General features: G+C 43.7%; 1 protein-coding gene across 2 annotated transcripts in view; it reads left to right on the forward strand.

The window, feature by feature from the left end:
* The first annotated feature begins 596 nt into the window (after positions 1–596).
* The window catches only part of SH3PXD2A (SH3 and PX domains 2A), a 331,263-nt gene continuing 309,624 nt past the window's right edge, over positions 597–22,235 (forward strand). Inside the window, exon 1 of one of the 2 annotated variants that reach the window (XM_027851933.1) lies at positions 597–947. In XM_027851933.1, coding sequence (XP_027707734.1) covers positions 876–947 — 72 coding nt within the window. In that variant the 5' untranslated portion in view covers positions 597–875. The remainder of the gene's footprint in view (positions 948–22,235) is intronic. The other variant, XM_027851932.1, reaches the window with a different exon arrangement.

Here is a 22,235-nt window from a genome sequence, read left to right on the forward strand (position 1 = left end):
CACACACACACACACACACACACACACACACACACACACACACACGGCTTTGCCCCTGAATGGGGTGCAAGCTAGTTTACGGGTCGCTTTCTATCCAGCACCAGGTCGCAGCCCCTTCCTCGTCCTCCCGAGCCCCTCCCCCGGCTCTGGAGCCCCTCCCCTCCCGCTTCCCTTCTCTCCTCCAGCCCTCCCCTTCTCCGGCCCTGGCCCTCCGCCTCCTGCTTCTCTAGCCAGAGTCACCGCAGAGCCCTCGCCCTCGCTGGCCGCCCCCCCCCCCCCCCCCCCCCCCCCGACAGCAGGCACCGGGGCTGCAGCCTCCGCCCCCTCCCTCTCCCCTGCAGGCAGGACACTCTCCCGTGGTCTCCTCCCCCAGTTTCCGCGGTCCTTGGCCAGAGCGGGAGGCTGCAGCTGCGGCTCCGGCGGGAGAGAGGCAGCGAGCGAGCTAGGGAGCGAGCTGGGGCGAAGGAAGGAGCCCGCCAGCCCGGGGAGGCAGGAAGACCCCCCGACCTGGGCCGCCCCGCCCACACCCTCGGGCCAGGAGAAGGCTCCAGCCGGGGACACGTCCTCCGCCTCCCCGGGACGCCTAGGGTGTCCAGGGCAGCTACCTGTGCGCGTGGAGTGCCCCAGCCTGCCTCCCCACCTCCCTGGCCATCCTCCCCGGGGGCACTAGGGAACGGCTCTGGGGAGTGTGAGGCCGCGGGACCCTCGGGGGAAGAACTGGAGCGGGAGTCGCAGCTGCAGCCGCAGTCCTGTCCTGGGAAGCCCCAGGCAGGATGAGGAGCTGAAGTCGCCCGGCCAGGAGACGGAAAGGAAGGGAAGGGAAGGGAAGGAAGAGTCGGAGCGGGAGGGGCGTGCTGCCCGGAGTGGGGGAGAAGATGCTTGCCTACACTGTGCAGGATGCCACGGTGGTGGATGTGGAGAAGAGGAGAAACCCTTCCAAGCATTATGTGAGTACCGTCCCCGGCCGGGTCCGAGGCTGGGGCTGGGGACCAAGGGGGCTGGGCACAGAACGGAGACAAGCCCCGGTTCCCATTTGCTAGCTGCAGTCTCGTGGGCTAGTCGAGTGTTAGGGGAGAATGTTGCTGGTGAGTTTCCTAGGAGCGCTGTAATCCACTGAGGACACTCAGATCCCTTCTCTGGATCCTAACACGTCCCCCTTTCCCCAGACACCGCCTCCCCTCTACTTCTTTACTTATTTTTTTGGCTTAGGAATTGGCAAGTGTCTGGCCTTGTCTGTTTGAGCGGTGAAGTCATCTGTCCAAATGATGATGCTCATGGATAGACCTGGGACCGCGGCTGGGGGTGGTGTGCGTGTGTGTATGTGTGTGTATGTGTGTGTGTGTGTGTGTGTGTGTGTGTGTGTGTGTGAGGGGTGGGGAGGGGGATGAGGACAGCTATTGTAAAACCCACTCTTGCCCAGAACGTACGTGGGGAGAGCATCTTCCCAGCAACAACTTCTTGTAGGGATCCAGTGGAGTCTTCTAAACCTGTCCTAAGGGAGACACTTTTGGCAGTAGGATCTCCATAGGCTCCTTTCCAGCCTGTGCCAGGTTCTTTGCTCTACTGAGTTCTGGGCTTAGGCGGAAGAAACCTACCACTCTCTTCCTCATTACTTTGTCCTGGCAGTCCATATCCATTATATTAAATGACATTATCATTTTACCCTTTCTTCCTGTGGATCAGATTCTTAAGCTGAGAAGATATCCTCCTTCTATTTTAATAAGCTCCTGTTCTGTGGGTGTAAACGGTGCGAATGGTGCTATTCCAGTGACAGAACCCCCTCAGGAGGTTACAAATAGTGTGTATGTGACACCTATGCAAATATGATATAAGGCAGAACTCCACAGAGGGGTAAAGCAAAGTGCTCTTGGGAAAAGGGGAGGAGGAAGAGACTGGTTGACACTTCAGCCTTTCATCTCTACTACTCAGCCTTCACACCTACTGAGCAAATGGAGTATCACTGACACATTAGAACGTCCTCCTGAGTTTGAGAAAACTCCAGTAGAGTAAGTTTGTAACTCCCTGGGACTGAAGATTTGAAGCAATGGTGTTGCTTCTGGCTTGATAATGCCTATATTTTAAAAATAAAACTTTTTTTTTAGAAGGCTCAGCATCATTTTTTTTTTAAAGAAATCAAATTGACTTCACAAAGTCTGATGCTTCTTAGATTTATCTTGGGCAGTAGTAGTGTCTTGGTTTCTTTGTTATAGATGGGGCACCTTTGAGCTTTGCTTAAGTTCTCCATCCAGGAACTACCCAAAATTTTATGGTTTTTTGAAAACTGTAACAAGCTGGCTTGTGCTGGGTTTGGGTTTTTACTGGGGTTTTCCAGAAGCTCTCAGAATTCTTGGGTCGGAAGGGACCCTAAAGGTCATTTATCCTCCTGCTTTTTGGCAAAGTTGTTTCTGAATCCCCTTGGATTGATGGGCAGCAATTCCATTCTCAGGAGAAGATGATACAGTCTTCTGATGGGGTGGGTATTCTTCTAGTGTCCCTTAACCCCTACATGGCTGATAAGTTCTTCCTTTTGTTTCATTCACCTAACTTTAAGATATCACCTTTTTAAGACTGGTCTTAAATGTGGCAGGTATATTTGAGAAGCTTAACTTCTACTTGTGAAGTCAGGGAATCGAATTGCTTTAGCCATCAATTGTTTCTGTTTTTTTAAACAAGCCCTTCAGTAAGGTTGGAGTTGGGCGTTTCAGCAGGTGGCAGTCTCTGCCCTGGGACATGAGTGAGTTCTATCTGAAACTTTCCTGATAAACTGTGTGACTTTAGCTTCTAGTTGGACTTACAGCAACATCTGTATGCCATTGTCAAATTGGGGGTCCAAAATCTGCAGAGCAGCTTGATAACATTATAATCCTCTTTTGGGGTGCAACAGTCAAGCTGGCTCACATTAGAACCTGTTAAAAATGCAGCATTCTCCTGCATCTGTTCATCAAACCTGGCCTAGTGCACTATTTTCTTCTGTGGTGGCCAAGGAAGACCTAAGTTCATGTCTCACCTCTGACCTATGTTGGCTATGTGACCTTTGGCAAGTTACTTAACCTATCAATGCTCTAGGCAATTTTCTATTAAACTGTAAATTGCAGGGAAAGTGACAACTTGTATTAGTAGAGGGAGTTTCCTCACCAGTTCCTCAGACCAATGAAATCCCAAATCTCATCCCGAGCCTTATCAAAATTCAGTTTCCTTCTTGGAGGCCCAAGATTACAGAAGCTTGAGATTCTGGCCTCAGGCCAGGACAGTGTTGCTTGGAAGTTCTCTTGGAAGTTCACCCAAAAGGTGTGAATAAAGATAAAATATAGTTCTCATTTCTGGCCTGTTCATTTAAAAAAAAAAAGGATTTATTTTGACTTTCATTGACAAGTATAGATTTTTGCCTATGTGAATAAAAGCTTTAAAAAGGAGAAAATTTTAGAATCCAAGTCTCTTTAAAAAAAAGTTAATATTTTTGTTAAAAAAGCAGAGCTTTTATGAGGGGGGAGGGGTAGGAATCAACTCTTAAAGGATAATGGTTACTTGCACCATATGAAAGCTTGAAAGAAAAAAGGCCCTTCCTAATAATACTCATTCATGGATACTACCATTTCCTCTTACATTATGGGGCAGGGATAGGATAGTTCCCTATGGGAACTGATGATGTCACATCCTGGGAAAGCAAGGCAGGCAGTGATGTCACTGGATGAGAGAGGCCACATAGAGCCCTGACCTTAAGTTCTGGGGAACAATTAAAGCAGAAACTTTTTTTTCATTGTGGAAATAAAGATCTGGGAGAAACTTTAGCAGAGATCATGCCAACCTCGATCATTTTACAGAGAACAAAACAGAATCCCTAAGAAGAGGCAGTGACTGAATACTCAGTCAGTGGGTAATCCAAGGTCCCCTGATTCTCAAAGGGGGTCTATTGTTTCATGATACATTTCCTCTCTTATTTGGGGGAAGAGAGAGGGGAAAAAGAAAATAGTAGGAATTAGTGAATTTTTCTGATCTTGTCAATTTTCCCCATGGGATTCCATCTCTGTTTTAATTTAATTTTATTCCTCACACTCCAACTCCAAACTCTCTGTCTCTGTCCGTGTCTCTCTGTCTGTGTCTCTCTCTGTCTCCCCCCTACCCTTTGCCCCCCCAAGAGCAGAATGAGGAAGAATCCCAACTGGTCATTTTCCCAGGTTAGATTGTTTCAACATGTCCAAGCACAGGAGGAGGTCCCCAGAGATAAGAATCTGGAGGGAGGGAATAAGCATGTATATAGTGCCTACTATATGCCAGGCTTTGTGCTAAGCATTTTATAAATATCTCATTTGATCCTCACAACAACCCTGAGAGATAGGTGTTGTTATTATCTCTATTTTGCAGTTGAGGAAACTGAGGCAAATAGAGGTTAAGTGACTTGCCCAGGGTCACACAGCCAGTAAGTATCTGAGGCTGGATTTGAACTCAAGTCTTTCTGTTTCTAGGCCCAGGCCTCTATCCATCGTTCCACCTAGCTGTCCTTAGGTAGAGAGTGAAAGATTACAGTCTATGTAGCAATGTAACAATAGCTTGCAAAAGTGTTGTTAAGTAATATGAAAATGGTTAGTGATGTGTTCAAGGTGAAATCAAGGAAGAGTGAAACTGCTTGTAGGTGGAAATGTTTAATTTGATGGGGATGAGAAGGAGGACCACAGGGCTTGGGTCAGGGTGGGGAACCTGTAACCTCAAGGCCATATGTGGCCCTCTAGGTCATCGAGGCCACAGGTTCCCCACCTCTGGCTTGGGTGGATATCCTTCCCATCCCCCTCCCCCTCCCCCTCCAGTCTTCCACCAAGGGTAAGGTGAGAAAACTAGGTGATACAGTGGATAAAATGTTGGATTTGGGGTAAGGAAGACCTGAGTCCCAATCCTGCCTCAGATCCTTACTTAGCTGTATGACCCTAGGCAAGTGACTTAACCTTTCTTATCCTCAGTTCTTGGAAAGTATATGTGGAAAGGGGATAATAATACCATCTGCCTTCTGGGGTTGCTGTGAGGATCAAACGAATTAACATATGTAAAGTTCTTTGAATACCTTAATAGAAATGTTATTTTTATTACTACTAATGTCAAGTCAAACTAGTAATGCCCTCCTGTGTGGTTGTTGTGTAGGGAGTGACACACTTAGATCACATATGTTCTAGAGGCCATTTGCATTTAAGGAACATGCCTTTCTCCTGATCTTTTTCCCTCTAATGAAGAGTTCTGAGTCCGTGGTTTGCTAAATTGCAGAGCAGAGTCAATTTATGGGATTATGGGTTAGTCCAAAAAGGATGATGAGAGGCCTGGGGCTGTCTCCTGGCTCTAGAACTTGGAAGGTCTTTTGCTGCTGAGGCATCGTTGTGTTATCAGAGTAGGGCTTCGGATCTTGGTGGTGAGCTCATGGTGGGGTGGATTACTAATAGTGGCAGTGTGGTGTAGATGGAGCCCTGGACTTGGAGGCAGGAGGGAGACCTAGGTTTGAATCCCACCTCTGGTGCTTGTTAGCCTCTTGGAGTCTCAGTTTCTTAATCTGTAAAATGGGGATAATAGATGGTGCAATGTATACAGTGCTGGGTCTGGAGTCAGGAAGACCTGATTTTAAATCCAGCCTCAGACATTTACTAGCTGTGTGACCCAGGGCAAGCCACTTAACACTTTGCCTTAGTTTGCTCATCTGTAAAATGAGTTGGAGAAGGAAACCACTCCAGTACTTTTGCTAGGAAAACCCCACAAGGGGTCATGAAGAGTGGAACACAACTGAAATCACTGAACAAAATGTGCCTGAGAGGATGTGGTGAAGTTCAAATGAGATTATGTATGTAAAGTGCTTTGTAAACCTTAAGTACTATACAAATGTCAGCTTTAATTATTATTATTTCACTTAGACCAGTCATTTAAAAATGGAGGGATTGGCTTTCTATCTGTTGGTGCATTTTGTCATTGGCTTCTTTCTTTTTTGCCTGGCCCAGAAACTGTGGGTGCTGGTCTATTCTTGGGAAGGGAGAGACAATCAGTTAAACAGTAGATTCCCCTGGTCCATGCCAGTTCTAAGTCTAAGAGGGGAGAGGGAAGATCTGCTTGTTTCTTGCTCCCTGTTTCTGAGGGAGGTTCCTTACCTTGGCTCTATATTTTCCTTTAGGGTACCTTGGCTAAACTGGTTGTGGCCTTAGATTACCTCTCTCTAAAATGGGTCTAATGATAAGGATGTATCTTAATAATGGGGGATGGGATTCATACTGGACCCCTAAAAGGAAAAGACCATGTCTTTGGGACTTGGACCCCAAAGCTCCTGAACTCAGATCTCTGGTATTTGCCTGAGGCACCTGACCCATCCCAGTCAATAATCCTTTTAATTGCCTTTTCACTGTGGCTGTCTGGCCACTTAACTCCTACCATTTTCTTCACCTAGCCCCGCCCCAGGCTACTTGCCACTTCTTAATCCCATCCAGATCTTCCCACAGTCTTTCTGTATAAAATATCAATTTTACCCTCATCAATTGCTCAGATTCGTAAAATCTGGCCTGCTTGTATTGGTGTCACAAATAGCATGGACTCGCTAGGAATCTCTCCCGTCCCAATTGGTGTTTTAATAAACTATTTGTACTGAAAGAAGGCTTGAGTGGTCGAATTCTTTCAAGGCAGATCCTCGCCCTTTGCCCTTGCATTTCAGGGTTCCTAAGACCCCCTACACTGCAACATAAGGAAATACCTTTCTGATTAGGAGTAGCCTATAAAACCCTAGTTGTCCATAATCTTGGTATATAAGTATGTGTGTTTATGAAATAAATTTGCAGTTGGAAAGGACCTAAAGGTTATCTGGTCCAAACCCACCATCATATCTACACTATACAATATCTTTAACAAGTGATAATTTAGCTTCTATTTGAACACTTCTAATGTTTCCATAAGCATACAGGTGAGGGAAGAAGACCAAAGTGTAATAAAACTAAGTTCTGTTTGGTTTTGGAATGCTCAGTACTTCCATGATAACTTACCTCACTAAGAATGTCTCTTTTGGGGCAACTAGGTGGCACAGTGGATAGAGCATGGGCCCTGAAGTCAGGAGGACCTGAGTTCAAATCGGGCCTCAGACCAAACACTTGACACGTACTAGCTGTGTGACCTTGGGCAAGTCACTTAACCCCAATTGCCTTACCAAAAAAAACCCAAAAGAATGTCTCTTTCATATCAATACCAATCAGCAAATTTTTATTGCTTTTCTAATGTGTGCTATGGAATATTTTCTTTTTTGGGGAGGAATTATTTGTTTTTTTAGGGAACTTACTTTGAGGAAACTCCTGTTGATACCGATTGGCAACTGTTCTGTGACTTGTAGTCTTGGAGAGTTCTCTAGATGAGAAGTTGAGTGATCTGCCTAGGGTCTCATAGGCAGTGTGTGTGTCAGAGGGAGCCCTTACACCCCGGTCTCTCTGACTTTGAGACCAACTCTCTACACCACACTGCCTTTGATATAGAAGATACAGAAAAATCTTGTCTTTAAAGACCAGCCTGTATAGAATGAGGACATAATGAGTACAAAATTGTGTGGTGCTAATGGAATGTAGGAGTTTCTTACAGCTCGGTGGTGGAGGCTGAATCACCTTGTTGAGGAATGTGGAAGGTAGGGAATTTTTTTCCCATTTACTGGTGGAAAAATTGGGAGTACCTAAGCATATCCAGTGCTGATCCTGGGACTAGAACTCTGGCTTCCTCACTTATTGTTGCCCCAGACTTTCTCCCCTAGATAGAGGACTTGATTCTTTTCAATATTTTTCATTTCTTCTGTTGGGACTTTGTCAATGACATATAGAAAGACAACATGTAGCAGGCCTTCTGTAAATATTTGAATGGATGATTTAAAAGTCTTACAGTATGCTTTCTGTCTTTTCTTTTAAAGTATTGCATTTTCCATCCAGTAGAATGTAAACTCCTTGAGGGTAAGAATTCTTTTGTTTTTGTCATTGTCTCTTTAGAATCTAGCATAGTGTCTTGTGGGAAGCTTGGTGGCTCGGTGGATAGAATTCTGGGCTTGGAGTCAGGAAAACTCATCTTCATGAGTTCAAATCTGTCCTCAGGCACTTACTAGCTGTGTGATTTTTGTCAAGTCATATAACCCAGTTTGCTTCTTAGTCATGTCTGGCTCTTTGTGACCCCTTTTGGGGTTTTCTTGGCAAATATACTAGAGTGGTTTGCCATTTCTTTCTCTAGTTCATTTTACAGATGAGGAAACTGAGACAAACAGGGTTAACTGATTTGCCCAGGGTCACATAGCTAGTAAGTGTCTGAGGCTAGATTTGAACTCAGATCTTCTTGACTCCTAGCCTAGTGCTCTATCCATTGCACCACCTAGCTACTGTTACCTTGCAAATATGCTAACTAGCCATTCATTTATATCACCGAGCGCCATAAAACATGCAATATCATCTTCTTTGGAAAATCCTGTTTTCTTTTAAGGATCATGGTTCATAGACAATCCTACCTAACTTTTCTACAATTGCACATTTCTATAAATCAGGTATCCAGAGAATAATTTCCTAAATATAGCAAATAGCTCACATAATATTGTAACGTACTATTGTACCACTGTATTGTACTACCATAATATTGTACCACTGTTGGTAGTGGAGAGATCCAGAGGAAGGTGGAGAGAGCTCCCTATCCTCAGGGAGCTGTCAGATACATGTATGCACTCACACAAGAAACTTATAATTCTGGCAATAACTGATACCAAGGGTTTGGAACTAATTGGGTTTAAGTTGAGGAAGCTTTCTAGAGTTTTGAAGAGTAGAGAAAGACATTTGTTGGCAGAGTGAAATAGGGAGTTATGCCTCCTCTCTGGGTCTTAAGTTTCCTCATCTATAAAATTAACTGAACTAAATGATATCTAAGGTCTCTTCCTGCTCTAGTCCGTGATTCAAATTTATGATAATTGAGTGTATCCCAGGTAAGGGAAATGGTTTTTGAGAAGTAAAACAAAGGGAGTCATGCCCAGAATGGAATAGGGGCTGGTTGAGTCAGCAGACCAGCTCTTCTTAGCCACCCCACCCTTCTTCTTCTTCTCCTATCCATGGCCTGTCTTTCACACAAAGCAACAGTTTCTTCCTCATCTCTGGTGGGAAGTGATTTCTAGGTGATTCACAGGCCTCACAGCATTGCCCGCTCATGGAACAAGCAACCACATCCTTCTCCAGGGTTGGAACAGAGAGTTCTCCCAACAATTAATAAAAACCACCCTGCCTGGAGGAAAGAGGAGAGTAAAGAGATCAAGGGCCTTTTCTGGGTGAGCCATATTTCTGATGAGTGTGTGTGTGTGTGGGGGGGGGTGAAGAGTAGACAGGAGGGAAGGGAGAACTACTCATTGGGTGTCCTCACAGATGAATTCCAGCACCAGGAGGAGGATTGCCAGCAGTGAGTTAATTGACAGCGGTGGATATTAATCAGTATCGTTTCATGAGGGCCTCTTATTTTGAATTTAAACAATAACTTCACGAAAATTTCCTTCTAATTTCCCCTGCCTGAGTCACTGTGACCAGAGTGTTTTTTGGATGGGGGGAGAAAAAGGGATCTGAGAACTGGCAGGATTCTATGGGGTTTTCTGCAGTTTCATTAAATAAAAATGAAGTCTGAAATAGTTATTGTAAATGTGTCTGCTGATCTTCAGTTCCACTGATCCAGGATGGTTATGGACTAGGATAAAGAGATCCTGGGAAGAGAAGGAAAGAGTGTGTGTGTGTGTGTGTGTGTGTGTGTGTGTGTGTGTGTAAAAGTCAAGAAGATGGGTGTTAGAAATAGATTCCTACTTTGAGCCAGTGGTTTGTTCTGGCATGATAATTGCCAAAAATAATGGAAGCTTGTAAGTAGGATGATTAGCTTTCAACAGCCTGGTTCCCAGGGCTGATTTCTTGCTTCCTGAGCTGTCCAGAGTTTGTACTGGTCATGGTGGAGTTCATCATTCTCAGTGCTTAGGAAGGCTGATGTTGTGCATCCAGGGTGAGAAAGGAATGAGGGTCAGGAACTTTACGGGTGTGGGTGTGTGTGTGTGCGTGTGTATGCATATATTTTATGTATGTATGATATATGTGTATATATAGATACATCCCAGAATTTTAATACATATGTGTATGTATATATGGAGTATGTATCATTATCTCTAACTACCAGAATTTATATACATACACACCAGATTTTGAAATGTATGTGTGTATATATACATATACAATACACACATTGATGCATGTATCTGTGTATATATATACATACATACACACACACACATCTGCTCATAGGCAAACCACTCCAGTATCTTTGCCAAGAAAAGCCCAACTGGGCTCATAAAGAGTCTGAAATGAGTGAACAACAACAAAATTATGTGCAAGGCACTGTTTTAGATAACGAGGACCCGAAGATTGATAAACAATACAATCTCTGACTTCAAAGAGCTTATACGCTACTTGAAGTATGTGGAATTACACCATCTCTAATTGTAGGTAATACATTACAGCCAACCTACAACCATCATATTTCTCTCCATTTGGGTATGCCCAGAAACTGAATTCTTCAAAGGTTGTGGTGTTCCATGATTGATAGCCACATATCATCTGGGAGAATACTAGTGTTGAATATGGCATCTGGGAAGGCTTATGGTCATTGAAAGTATAGTATAGTTTCCAAGTTTGCTCTATTCTTGTTCAGTTACAGGTTCAGGTCAATGATCAATCAGTAAGTATTTCTTAAGCAGCTACTGTGTGCTAATGAACAGTTAAATACAAAGTAGGGAAGGCACTAGTAGTTGAGGGGATCAGGAAAGGATTCATGAAAAAACTGATGCTTGTGCTGCATCTTGAAAGAAAAGAGGGACTGTATGAGCCAGACAGAAAGACAGAATGAAGTTAAACATAATAATTTATATTTCATCCTGAAGCCAATAGGGAGCCCCTGGAATTGATTGAGTAGGGGAGTGACATGGTCAAATCTGTGCTTAAGGAAAATTGTTTTGGCAGCAGTGTATGGGAGGGGCTAGAGTGGGGAGAGACTTGAGGCACATAGACTAATGAGAATCTGGCTGTTGTAATAATCTAGATGAGTGATAATGAGAATCTGAAGCAAGGTGATAGCTATAAGAATGAACAGAAGGAGTCCAATGTGGGAAATGTTATGAATGTAGGAATGGTGGGAATTGAGAGCTGATTGGATAAGTGGGTTGAGGGATGGTAAGGGGTCAAAGATAATGCAAAACTTATGAACCTGGGAAGCTAGAAGGATGATGGTGCCTTCAACAGAAATTGGACACTTTGGAAGAGCAGAAAGTGTAGGGGACAAGATAATGAATTCAGTTTGGGGTATGTCTGTCAGCAGTGCCTATCCAAGACATTTACTGATGGACTAACTCAACGGACCATACATTCAGCCCGTGTCGTGATCTGTTGGGAAGTGATTTCTTAACTATTTCCTTTTTGGTTTGTGCATTACTTGGCCAATTTCTTTTAAGTGACTGTGGATCTCGTGGAGGAGGCTTCTGGGTTTAAGGCAATCATCTACATTCAGTATCATCTGGAGAATCTTAGGGGACTATTTTTTCATTGAACTTTTATTTTATTTTTTTCTCAGTTACATGTAAACAAAATTTTAAAAACACGATTAGGGAACTATTGAACAGAGTTATCTTTAGAGTTGTGTCCATCAAGGATAGTGAGATCAGGCTCTAGAGCTGTTAGGTACCTTAGAAGTCATCTAGTCCAACCTCCTCATTTTACAGATGAGGAAACTGAGGCCTGGGGAAGTTGTGAGTTGCTCAAGGTCACACAAGTTAATAAGACAAGTCCCCCAGCTCCAGCCTGGTTTACTCTTTCCAGAGTGCTTTATTGGCTCTTCTGTGTCTCCAAAATCTTTTATGGTCTTAACCTATGCATGAGTGATACCTTAGAAAAGAGCCTTTAAGACTATATTTTGCTCGAGTCAAAAAGTCTTTTTATAATCCATAAACATGTCAGGTTCCTATATTCTCTACCCTTCTCAGTCATGTTCCTAACCACTTGTTTCCTGTCTCATAAGATATAAGCAATTTAGTTTTAGTTTTATTTTATTATTATTTTTTTTTGATGTGCTTATGTGTGTGTTATGTTTGGTATTCACTGCATAAACCCTTTCCATCTCTCTTGAAGAGAGTATTCATGATGGAGGCATGAGACTTCTGAGTAATCTAAAAGCCTTTGACTTCTCTCATTACTGAATCCAGAGCTATATTTTTCAACATATTTTTGGCTCTATGTCTTTGTGCCCACATTGGGCTTTGAAGTCGCTGAGCATCGATGTATGTGTTAGCTCAGATTGTCAGATGCTTTATAGACTTTCTATACCATTTTTTTCTCTACCTCAGATAAATTGCAATTATCTTCATGGTGGCATTTTTCCTTAGGCTCATCATGAGCCCTGCCAGGTGAGGTGGTCAAATGTCTCATGAAGTGATCATTCCTTTGCATGAAGAAATAGCTCTGTTGATTGTCGAATGAATGTACAAAATCAGGCTAAAAAAAACCCCAGCATGATTCTGAACACTCTCTCCCTGTTTCCTGACATTCTGTGGTCAACACTGGAAGTGGAAGGGGATGGATGGGTCTAGGGCCATTTTTAAAATTTTAATCTGTTCATGGTCTGCCTTGGCCAAACATTGTTACAAACTGTTCAAACTATAAGTATGATTGTGTTTAGTGGAACTGGTTTTCTGAAAACAGGCATATTCTTAGGGGCAGGGACACTAAACTGACAGCCTTTCATTTTGGTAGGACCTGACAGAGCTTGGGGTCCATTGGTTTAACTCTAGAGAACTCAGGGTCACCTCCCCTCCATGATTATGCCCTGGAGTCCAGGCTATTGTTTTTTTTATTTGTTTGTTTTTTTGTTTGTTTTTTAGGACCAAACAAGTTGAAAGAGAGAGAGAAAGAGAAAGAGAGAAAGTGTCTGTGTGTGTCTGTAACTTCCCTCTTACCTGAGAGAAGGGGATTACTAATTGAGCAAAGAGGAAACAGCAGTGCTTTCCATCACTCCATTTTTCATGACTACATTGTCTTGCCTTTGAACTCTGGAAGAAGCAGCCTCCTGGAAGATTGGGTGCCCTATTGGATGTAAGAATACAGGCTGGCAGGCTGAGGGCAGCAAGTTGAATTAGGAGAAATGGTTGGGTGGAGAACTCTAGAGCTGGGCAACCAGCTGTCTCCTTGGTGGCTGACCACCAAAGTAATACTTAGGAGTTCCAACATGGAGGCCCTAGTGCCTGTGTTTCATTTAGCCCATCTTGATTTCAGAAGTCCCTGTAGACTCTAAATCTCTAATCCTCTTTGCCTCCTGGATTCTTATGGGGTGGATTGGAGACTTTCCTGTTCTCCTGGTGCTTTAATACCCTGGGAGGAAATGGATAGTTCTTATCAGTTGTGATCTCATATTGACTGAGGCTGAAGGGGGTAGGGGGGTGGCCCAGGCCCGAGCTGATAGTGAACTTGTCTGGGATCTCAGCTGGGGTGGAGACTCTGGTAAGTAGGGGAGGAGCTGAACATTTGGCAAACACAGGGTGGCCTGAGATATAGAGTCCCCTTTCATTTGGGGTTGGAATGTTAAAGCTTTAAATAGAACAGGGAAGCTTTGAAAGTTCTGAGTTTTATTAAACATGACCATGTCCTGTATGACGAGGATATTACATGCAGAAAGTTTGGCTTCCTTCCACATCCCGTCCAGGGCTGCCTCAGGGTAGGAACCAAGGTTCTGTAGATCAGCCTGGAGCTGCCAGACCCTCACACTGGTCCTCCAGAGTGGTGCACCTGGATAGGGAAGCCTACCTGCTTGCCAGACTAGCCCCCTCTACCCACCTCAAAAACACTCAGTGTTTTTCAGTAGGAAAAAGATTTTCTAAGTGGTTAGTTAGAAGTGGCTGCTTTTTTAACAACACTCTGCAGAATAAGCCCAAGTCTGACTAGTCTTAATGCCTAGCTTGCTGGCATCCAGCCCTGGAGACTATTTTAAGGGGTTTGCCGGTGTGGGAGAATTTCACTGTCTGAAGATGGAGGTGGCCTTTGTGTGCTTGGCATCCTGCATGGGTAGCAAGACTCTGAAGAAACATCACCATCTCCTATGCTCTAAGTGCCTTAAGCTAGTGGTTTCTAAAGCCAGGGTCCAGGGATGGGGTAGTCAGCCCCCAAAGTAGTCCTTCTGTCATCTGGCTCTTACACATTCATGTCGATAACATGATAATATCTGTGCTTTGTTTGATTCCTGATGTGGATTAATGATTTACTTTGCCTGTCTCTCTTTTATTGGTGATTCCTTAAAATAGCCTTATGTCTCTTGTTGATTCTGAGGGAGGGACAGCAACCCAATGTGTTGATTATTTTTGTAGCTTGAAGAAATCTTAAAGATTATCTGCTAGGTGGCGAAATGTATAGTGTTGGACCTGGAATCAGGAAGACCTTAGTTCAGATTTAGCTGTATGACCCTGGGCAAGCCCACTTAACCTCTGTCAGCCTCAGTTTCCTCCTCAGTAAAATGGGAATAATAATAGCACCTACCTTCCAGAGTTATTGTGAGGATAAAATGAAACAATGTTTGTAAAGTATTTTATAAACCTTTATAAAGTATTGTAAAGCATTTTATACTTTATAACATATTATAAAGTATTTTATAAACCTTTATAAATACTAGCTATTATGATCAAACAAGTGAGAATTTATTAAATGTCTACTGTGTACCAGGCACTGGGGGGTACAAAGACAAAAAAGAAACAGCCCCCACATTCAAGGAACATATCTGGGGAGAGAACTTGTGCACATATAAGTAGAATAAAAATTAAATATGTGTGTGTGTGTGTGTGTATTTTTTAACCAGACCTGTGATTTCACAAATGTAGGGAGTTCCCAGTGAAGAATTTTCTCTATTAAAGATGATTTGACCTTCTCTGCCACTTGTAGCCTTAGAAGTGCCTCAGGCATTGAGGTTAAATGGATTTGTTGTTGTTATTCAGTCGTCTTGGTTGTAGTTGGGGTTTTCTTGGCAGAGATACTGTAGTGGTTTGCCATTTCCTTCTCCAGCTCATTTTACAGATGAGGAAACTGAGGCAAATGGGATCAAGTGACTTACCCATGGTCATACAGCTAGTACGTATCTGAGGCTGGATTCAAACTCAGATATTCCTGACTCCAGGCCAGGTGTTCTTTCCACTTATCCACTGTGCCAACTAGCTGTCTGATATTTCAGAGATGGTACTTGAACCCAAGTCTTCCTGACTTGAAGCCTAGCTCTGCATCCAGCATAGCACACTGCTGTCCCTCATACAAGGTATTTTGCATGTGCACTGGGAAAGGAGGAGGCATTAGCAATTGGAGGCTATGGAGATTAGGAAAGGCCTTTTGGAGGGGTAGTATCTGAGCTGAGCTTTGAAGGAAATCAGGGATTCTAAGAGGCAGAGGAAAGAGTGCTGTCCAGGTGTGGGTGTGGGTGTGTCTCGGGGAGGCTTGCAAAGGCCCAGAAATGGAAATGCTCAGAGCCTTGCTACCCATGCAGGATGCCAATTTAAAGTATAGCCCTGATGTTATGCTATCCTTTGCTTCCTGAATTAATGAAGAAACCGAGACTTGATCAGTTTGAGTGAGTGGATTTTTTGTTTTTCAAACCAGAGCTTGCTGCTCTGATACCACAGTCTTCCTCCACCCTCTAGACTTTGGCCAGACCCTGGCCTCTATATAGTGTTTCTCCCTCTCCTACAATGCAGTGTCTGGGGATTTTGCCCCGTGACTGAGAACGCTGATGTTTCGTTAGACAGAGCAGGGTTAGGGAAGTGGGCAGCAGACAATTGAAATGAAAGAGACCCGTTTGCTGTGGTTATATTTGCAGAGAACAGACCCAAAGTTCTGCACTGCCCTGATCTAATGGATGGCTTCTGTCTTCAGCTAGTGCAGAAGTTTGGAGGATAAAGAGCTTGTCATGTGAGGTGTCCTCCCCCCTTCCTCCAATCCACTGCGTGATAAAACTTAGAGGGTTGAGATTAAGCCTTGGGATCACCTGACTCCCTGTTGCTGCCAGACACATTCCCAGCACTCCTGCCCTGGAGGACCTGGTGAAGGCTTTTAGTTGCGATGTGATAACAACCAAAGTGTGATGGCAGGGGTGAACCCAGATGTAAAGGGTGGGCCACTATTTTGGGAGCAGATTTTGTTTTCCCCTTGCTGGGCTGTCTGGGGCAAAGTCTGGAAAAAGTCTACTAGCTCCTCAGAGTTTGGATGGAAACTTACAGAACCATGGAGGACTTACCCTGTAGTGTCAACGCTATAAGTTATTGTTTGTTAGCACCATAACCTTGGCTTTCAAACAACACCCAATGATCTTCTCAGAGCAGGCTAGGCAAGCCCTCAGCATCTGGCAGAATTTGCATGAGAGCTATGGCTCCCTGCAGATAAATGTACAGAAGTTACAAATGGTGCCCAAGCCATTATCCCATTATGTATTATAAAATAGCCTGGGCCACCAGCACGGATCTTAGGAAATCTCTCCAGCTCTCTGTTAAAATAAGAAATAAATAAAACGGCACCTCTTCTACTTTCTGCATGCCTTCCATAGTCGATGATTTTCAGTCTCCAGACTGAGAGTGATATCATGTTATACCCCATCCTTTTGGTCCCTTATCATATCCACACCAGTTTATTACAATAGCCTCCTGATTGATGTTCTTATTTTCAAGTCCGTCTTTTTTTGCTGCCATGGTTTAGTGAAAAGAAGACCTGTGTCTAAATCCCATTTTTGCCTCTTATTTTGTTCACATGTGATCTCTCTGGACTTTAGGTTCCTTCCCTATAAAAGGAGGGGATGGGACTAGATGACCAGTTGACCTCTCTTATTATTAACCACCTCCATTGGTGGTTCTGCCCCATTAATCTTTGTAAAGCATAGCCCTGATGATGCTATCCTTTGCTCAGAAACCTTCAGCGGGTTCATGGCATTTGAGGCCTTGCATAATCTGGGTCCAGTTGCCTCTTCAAGCCTTGTCTTAAACTACTCACACCACATAAACTGTCAGTTCCAAGTAGACCAGATTCCTCAGTGTCCCATTAACATGCCTCGTTCATCCTGCTCCTGTGCTCAGCTTGTGCTTTCTACCTGGAGTACCTTCTGTCTTCCTCTCTCCCTATCCAAATCCTACCCTTCTTTCCTTCACCTGCATAGGTAGAATTCCTCACACTTGGAATTATTTTTATTGTTATTATTGAATGAACGAAAAAGCATTTGAGTACTTACTGTGTGCCAAGAACTGTGCTAAGCACTGGGGATATAACTAGGAAAAGTGAGATACTTGTCTCTTAAGGAGTCCACACAGTCTAATTGGAGAAGATACATGAAAGAAAGTTCAGCTGCAGGGTAGATGGAAAGGTCCAAAAGTCCTAAGTGCTCAGTGGAGGGGCAGATGGCAAAGCCCAGGAATCCTTAGGTTACGTCACTAGGTGAGCTGATGGTGCAGAGGGGTCTGGAGGGCTCAAAGTCTGGAAGACCCTAGAAGGCAGTGGCAGGGCTGATGGTGAGGTCTGGTGGTCTACCATCTCAATGGAAGGAATAGAGTTGGGGACTCCCATCTCACCTGAGCATTGTCTGCAGCCAGGGAGCTGGATGGGCTCTGAGTTTCCTTGGGCTGGAGAGGGGATGATAAAGGAAGAATCCCTAGTTTTCTTCAAAGCTTAGTTCAAACACTACCTACATGTGAGGCAGGTCCTGATTCCTCTCTGCTCGTAGTTCCATCCAGAATTACCTTTTGTTTATTTGGTATATACTTTTGTGTACTTGTCTTTCCGTGGAGAACGTGAGTTCCTCGAAGGCAGGAATCCTTTTGTTTTTGTCTTTGTAGCTCCATTGCCTGGCAAATAGGACATACTTAATAAATGTGTTGATTGATCTGGAAAATTCTAACCATCAGGCTCAGCTTAATTCCTATCTCTTCCATGAAACTTTCTTTGACCAAACTAATCCAGGCTAAAATCCTACCTTCCACAGGAAGCCTTTCCTGATCCCTCTTAATTCTAGTGCCTTCTCTGTCCTGATTATCCCCAATTTATCCGGTACGTAACTTGTTTGTATGTAGTTATTTGAACATCGTCTACCCCTTTAGCTCCTTGAGAGTAGGGACTATCATTTACCTTCCTCCTCAGTGCTTAGTACAGTACCTAGCACATAGTAGGTACTTAATGAATGTTTACTGACTGATTTCCTCCTAGGGTCTCCTATAAAGACTATTTCTTATTTGGCGCTTTTAATATTCTGCCTGATATTGTTAGATTTGTTTCTTGAGATGTTTGTTAGGCTCCATGAAGGGCAGAAACTGTTTCTCTCTTTCTCTCTCTCTCTCTCTCGCCCCCCCCAATCCCTTCTTCTCTCTCTTTCACACACACACACACACACACTGTGCAGTATACTTTGATACTTCAAGGACCTGGGATTTTTTCAGTACAAAATTGTCAGTACTGTGTTTCTAGGGCTCCAAGGTCTTAGAACTCTTTTTAAGCACTGTTTGGGGTTTGAATTCAACGGAGAACATTGTTTTAGTTTGGGAGAATAGCACCTCAGTCTTCAGAGGCTGGGATCAAGTGACTTATTTAATTACATTGTCTCTCTCCTTACTCCAAAGAAAATTATAAGTGCAGATGGTCCCGGTTGTGTTTTCAGAAAATCAGACATTTAGAACTTGAGATGATTTTTCCCAAGGAACAATGTTAAAATAGCAGATGTGATCATTTAGCAGGGGGTTGCTGGAGGTAGCTCCTACCAGTTCAGTTTTCAGCGTGAGCTTTTATACTTCAGAAATCGGCAAGCCCTACAAATCCATGCTTGATTTATTGTTTCATTGATTTTCTAAACTTAAGAAAGTGATGGAGCAAATGTCAATAATGCAAATTAAATTTAAAAATCTGTTCTGCTTTTTGAAGAGGCAGTTGTTAAGTACCCCTGGTTATTAGGGTCCAGGATAGTCCACAAAAGCCTGGTTTACCTGAAATGTAGCAGAAACAGATGATAGATTTAGAGTTGGAAGGGATCTTAGAGGCTATATAAAACAACCTCCTCTTTTGACAGATTAAGAAAGTCTTCAATTCTTTGACTTTTTACCTGTGTGACCTTGGGCAAGTCCTCTATCCTCTCTGGGCTTTTGTTTATCCAGCTGTAAAATGAGGAGGTTGGACTTGTTGAACTACAATGTGCCTTCCAGCACTAAATCTCTGAACTGATGATATATGAAACTCTCCATTTTATTGCGGGGAAGACAGAGACCCAGAAAGATTATATGACTTACTCAAAGCCACAGAGGCATTATTAGTAGCGGAGGCAAATTTTGAACCTAACTTTTGACTCTAACTTCAGTGCTATTTCCCCTGTTCCCCTCACTCTTACAACCTGGTTTCTTTCAGGTGTTTGGGCCCATGCTTTTTTGCTTCTCCAGGGCTTTCATGCCAAAGAAGTAGTTTATAAAGTACATGACAAAGGAAAGTCATTTTTTTTTTAAAACAAAACTCCACCTTGCAATGACAGATTAAGAAAGCCAAGGTCTAAAGCCAAATCAAGCTCCCCCTCCCTTTTCCCACTGTCTCATGTTAGCTCCTTCTTACTCCCTGAGAGTACTCTTAGATCTAACACTACATTATGGTTAACTGATTAATCAATAATGTAGTGGAAGTGTTACTATTAATAGTAAAGTGTAGCCGTATTAGCTATATCCAGGCCTCTGTGGGTTACCCTAGGAACCTGACTACCCTTTATTACATTATTTCTGTGTAGAAATGTCTTCAACAGTGAGAAAGAAATTCAGAAGTATAAATATCCTTCTTCACTTATCCTCTTCCCTGCTGCAGTATTTGAGAGCTGTCTAGTGAACCATGAGAAGGGAACAGAGTGGGAGAGGTAATACTTTTTGCTTTTTAGGGTTCCTAGGGGACACACTGACAATTTTGTATCACTGGGATACTCTTTGGGAGGGGGTGATTTGGGAATGAAACCAATTGATTTAAGTCACGATCACTGCCCAAAGAGGAAAAATCATATGTTCCTCGAACTTGACATATCAGGGGAGGATTTGTTCTCCACTTTTTTCTTCCTTTGTCACAGATGAGGCCCTCCATGGAGCGACGGGGCTGGACTAGAGCACCAACGCAACTGTGTCTTTTTCCCTTTTCCCTTTCTGTTCTAGGTCATTCTCTCTCTTGACATCAACAGGTGTTGGTGGCTTTTGCTATAAGAGTAACAGTCTCCCAGCCTGGTCAGCTTTATCGTTGGAAATAAATGGGTTTACTTTGGATTCTTACCAGTTTCTCTTCTCTTTCCTTCCCCAAAATAAACAGCAGCTGCTAGCAATCCTCAGTCTCTGGCTGGCTGGGCTCTTCCTGCTTCTGTCAGCAGCCCTGGTTCTCCCTCGGTCTGCCCCTTTTTGGTTTGATAGCCTGGGCTTTTATAGGCCCTTTGGTTTTCTACCAATCGTACTCCTGGTGTGGCCTGAAGGACAGCTGGTTTGTGTGGGTCCTGCTATCTCACTAGCACAGCTGGCTCTTATCTTCTAGCTGTGCAGCTGATTCTGGGGCAAAATGTTCCCTCGGGTTAGGTGGAAGAAGTAAGCCAGCCTGGCACTAACTGTCCACAGAACAAATAATTCACATGCGTGGGTAACTGAGAGGGAATGGTATTATGTCTTAGCGTTATAAGATCATAGGACTTAGAGTTGGAAGGAATCTAAAGATCTTTTTATCCAATTGGTGATAAAGTAGAAAGAGCCATTGACTTGGACTCAGAGGTTCAAATTTCAGTTCTTTGACTTTTTAGCTGTGTGACCTTGGGCAAGTCCTCTATCTTCTCTGGGCTTTTGTGTATCCAGCTGTAAAATGAGGAGGTTGGACTTGTTGAACTATAATGTGCCTTCCAGCACTAAATCTCTGAACCGATGATATATGAAACTCTCCATTTTATTGTGGGGAAGACAGAGACCCAGAAAGATTATATGACTTACTCAAAGCCACAGAGGCATTATTAGTAGCGGAGGCAAATTTTGAACCTAACTTTTGACTCTAACTTCAGTGCTATTTCCCCTGTTCCCCTCACTCTTACAACCTGGTTTCTTTCAGGTGTTTGGGCCCATGCTTTTTTGCTTCTCCAGGGCTTTCATGCCAAAGAAGTAGTTTATAAAGTACATGACAAAGGAAAGTCATTTTTTTTTTAAAACAAAACTCCACCTTGCAATGTTTCTTCTGGTGCAAAAAATAAAAAATAACAACAACAACTAACTTAGACTATCAGATACTCTACCACTGGGTGTTTGATGGCACTGTGAGTGGCGCTGTGGTTTGTCCCTTTGGGACTGGTGGATTATCTCTCCCACTGTACAAGTGATGATAACTCTCTTCTTCCATGTTATTCACACGCTCTCCCTACAGGCCAGCAGCTGAGGTCCTGAATGACTTTGGCTTCCTTTTTCCTCTATTCTCTACCCTGGGAAACTCTTATTATCTTTGGCTTCTTCATTTTTTTTCCCTCTCCCTGTTTCAAAGACTGAGTTGGGAATACTTGCCTGAGCATCCAGACCCAAACCAATTATCTTCATTGAATAGCCATGAATGCTAGGCTGGGCTGGGTCAGTTCCAGGCAGTTTGACAGATGGCAGAATGGTGGTGCTGGATATGTTCACCAACAGAAACGCTTGCCGATTATTCAGGATAAGGAATAAGTACATTTAAGGAAGGAAGTAGAAGAGGGTGGAGAGGAAAGAGTACTGGAATTGGAGCCGGAGGACCTGGGTTCTAGTGCTGGCTCTGTTCCTTACCACCTGTGTGACCTAGAGCAAATGACTTCAGTTTCCTCATCTGGACAATGAAAGAGCTGGAGCAAATCATCTCTAGGGTCCCTTCTGGCTCTAAATTGTGTGACCATCTTCTTGTCTTCCATATCCCTTATTGCTTTTTCTCATCCCAGATGCCTTCTTGGTATAGGAGGAAATTGCCTTCTTGGGAACGGTGGTGATGGGAGTAAGTGGCTGCCATGATGAGTCCCGAGCTGTCGCAACAGGTGGTAGCTGGTTCCCATCTTGGACAGGGCTGCTGAAGCCTTTGCAGGGTATATTTAGAACCCTCAGAGAGACCTTGTGTTTCAGCCATATTCTGAACTCCTAGAGCTTTCCCTAGGAAGGGACTCGGGGCTAATTTCAGAGAGGAGAATGTAAACCTGAGGCCTGATTC

The sequence above is a fragment of the Vombatus ursinus genome, unplaced genomic scaffold (genome assembly GCF_900497805.2).
Source record: "Vombatus ursinus unplaced genomic scaffold, bare-nosed wombat genome assembly UNPS02009205.1, whole genome shotgun sequence".
In the NCBI taxonomy this organism is placed as follows: Eukaryota; Metazoa; Chordata; class Mammalia; order Diprotodontia; family Vombatidae; genus Vombatus; species Vombatus ursinus.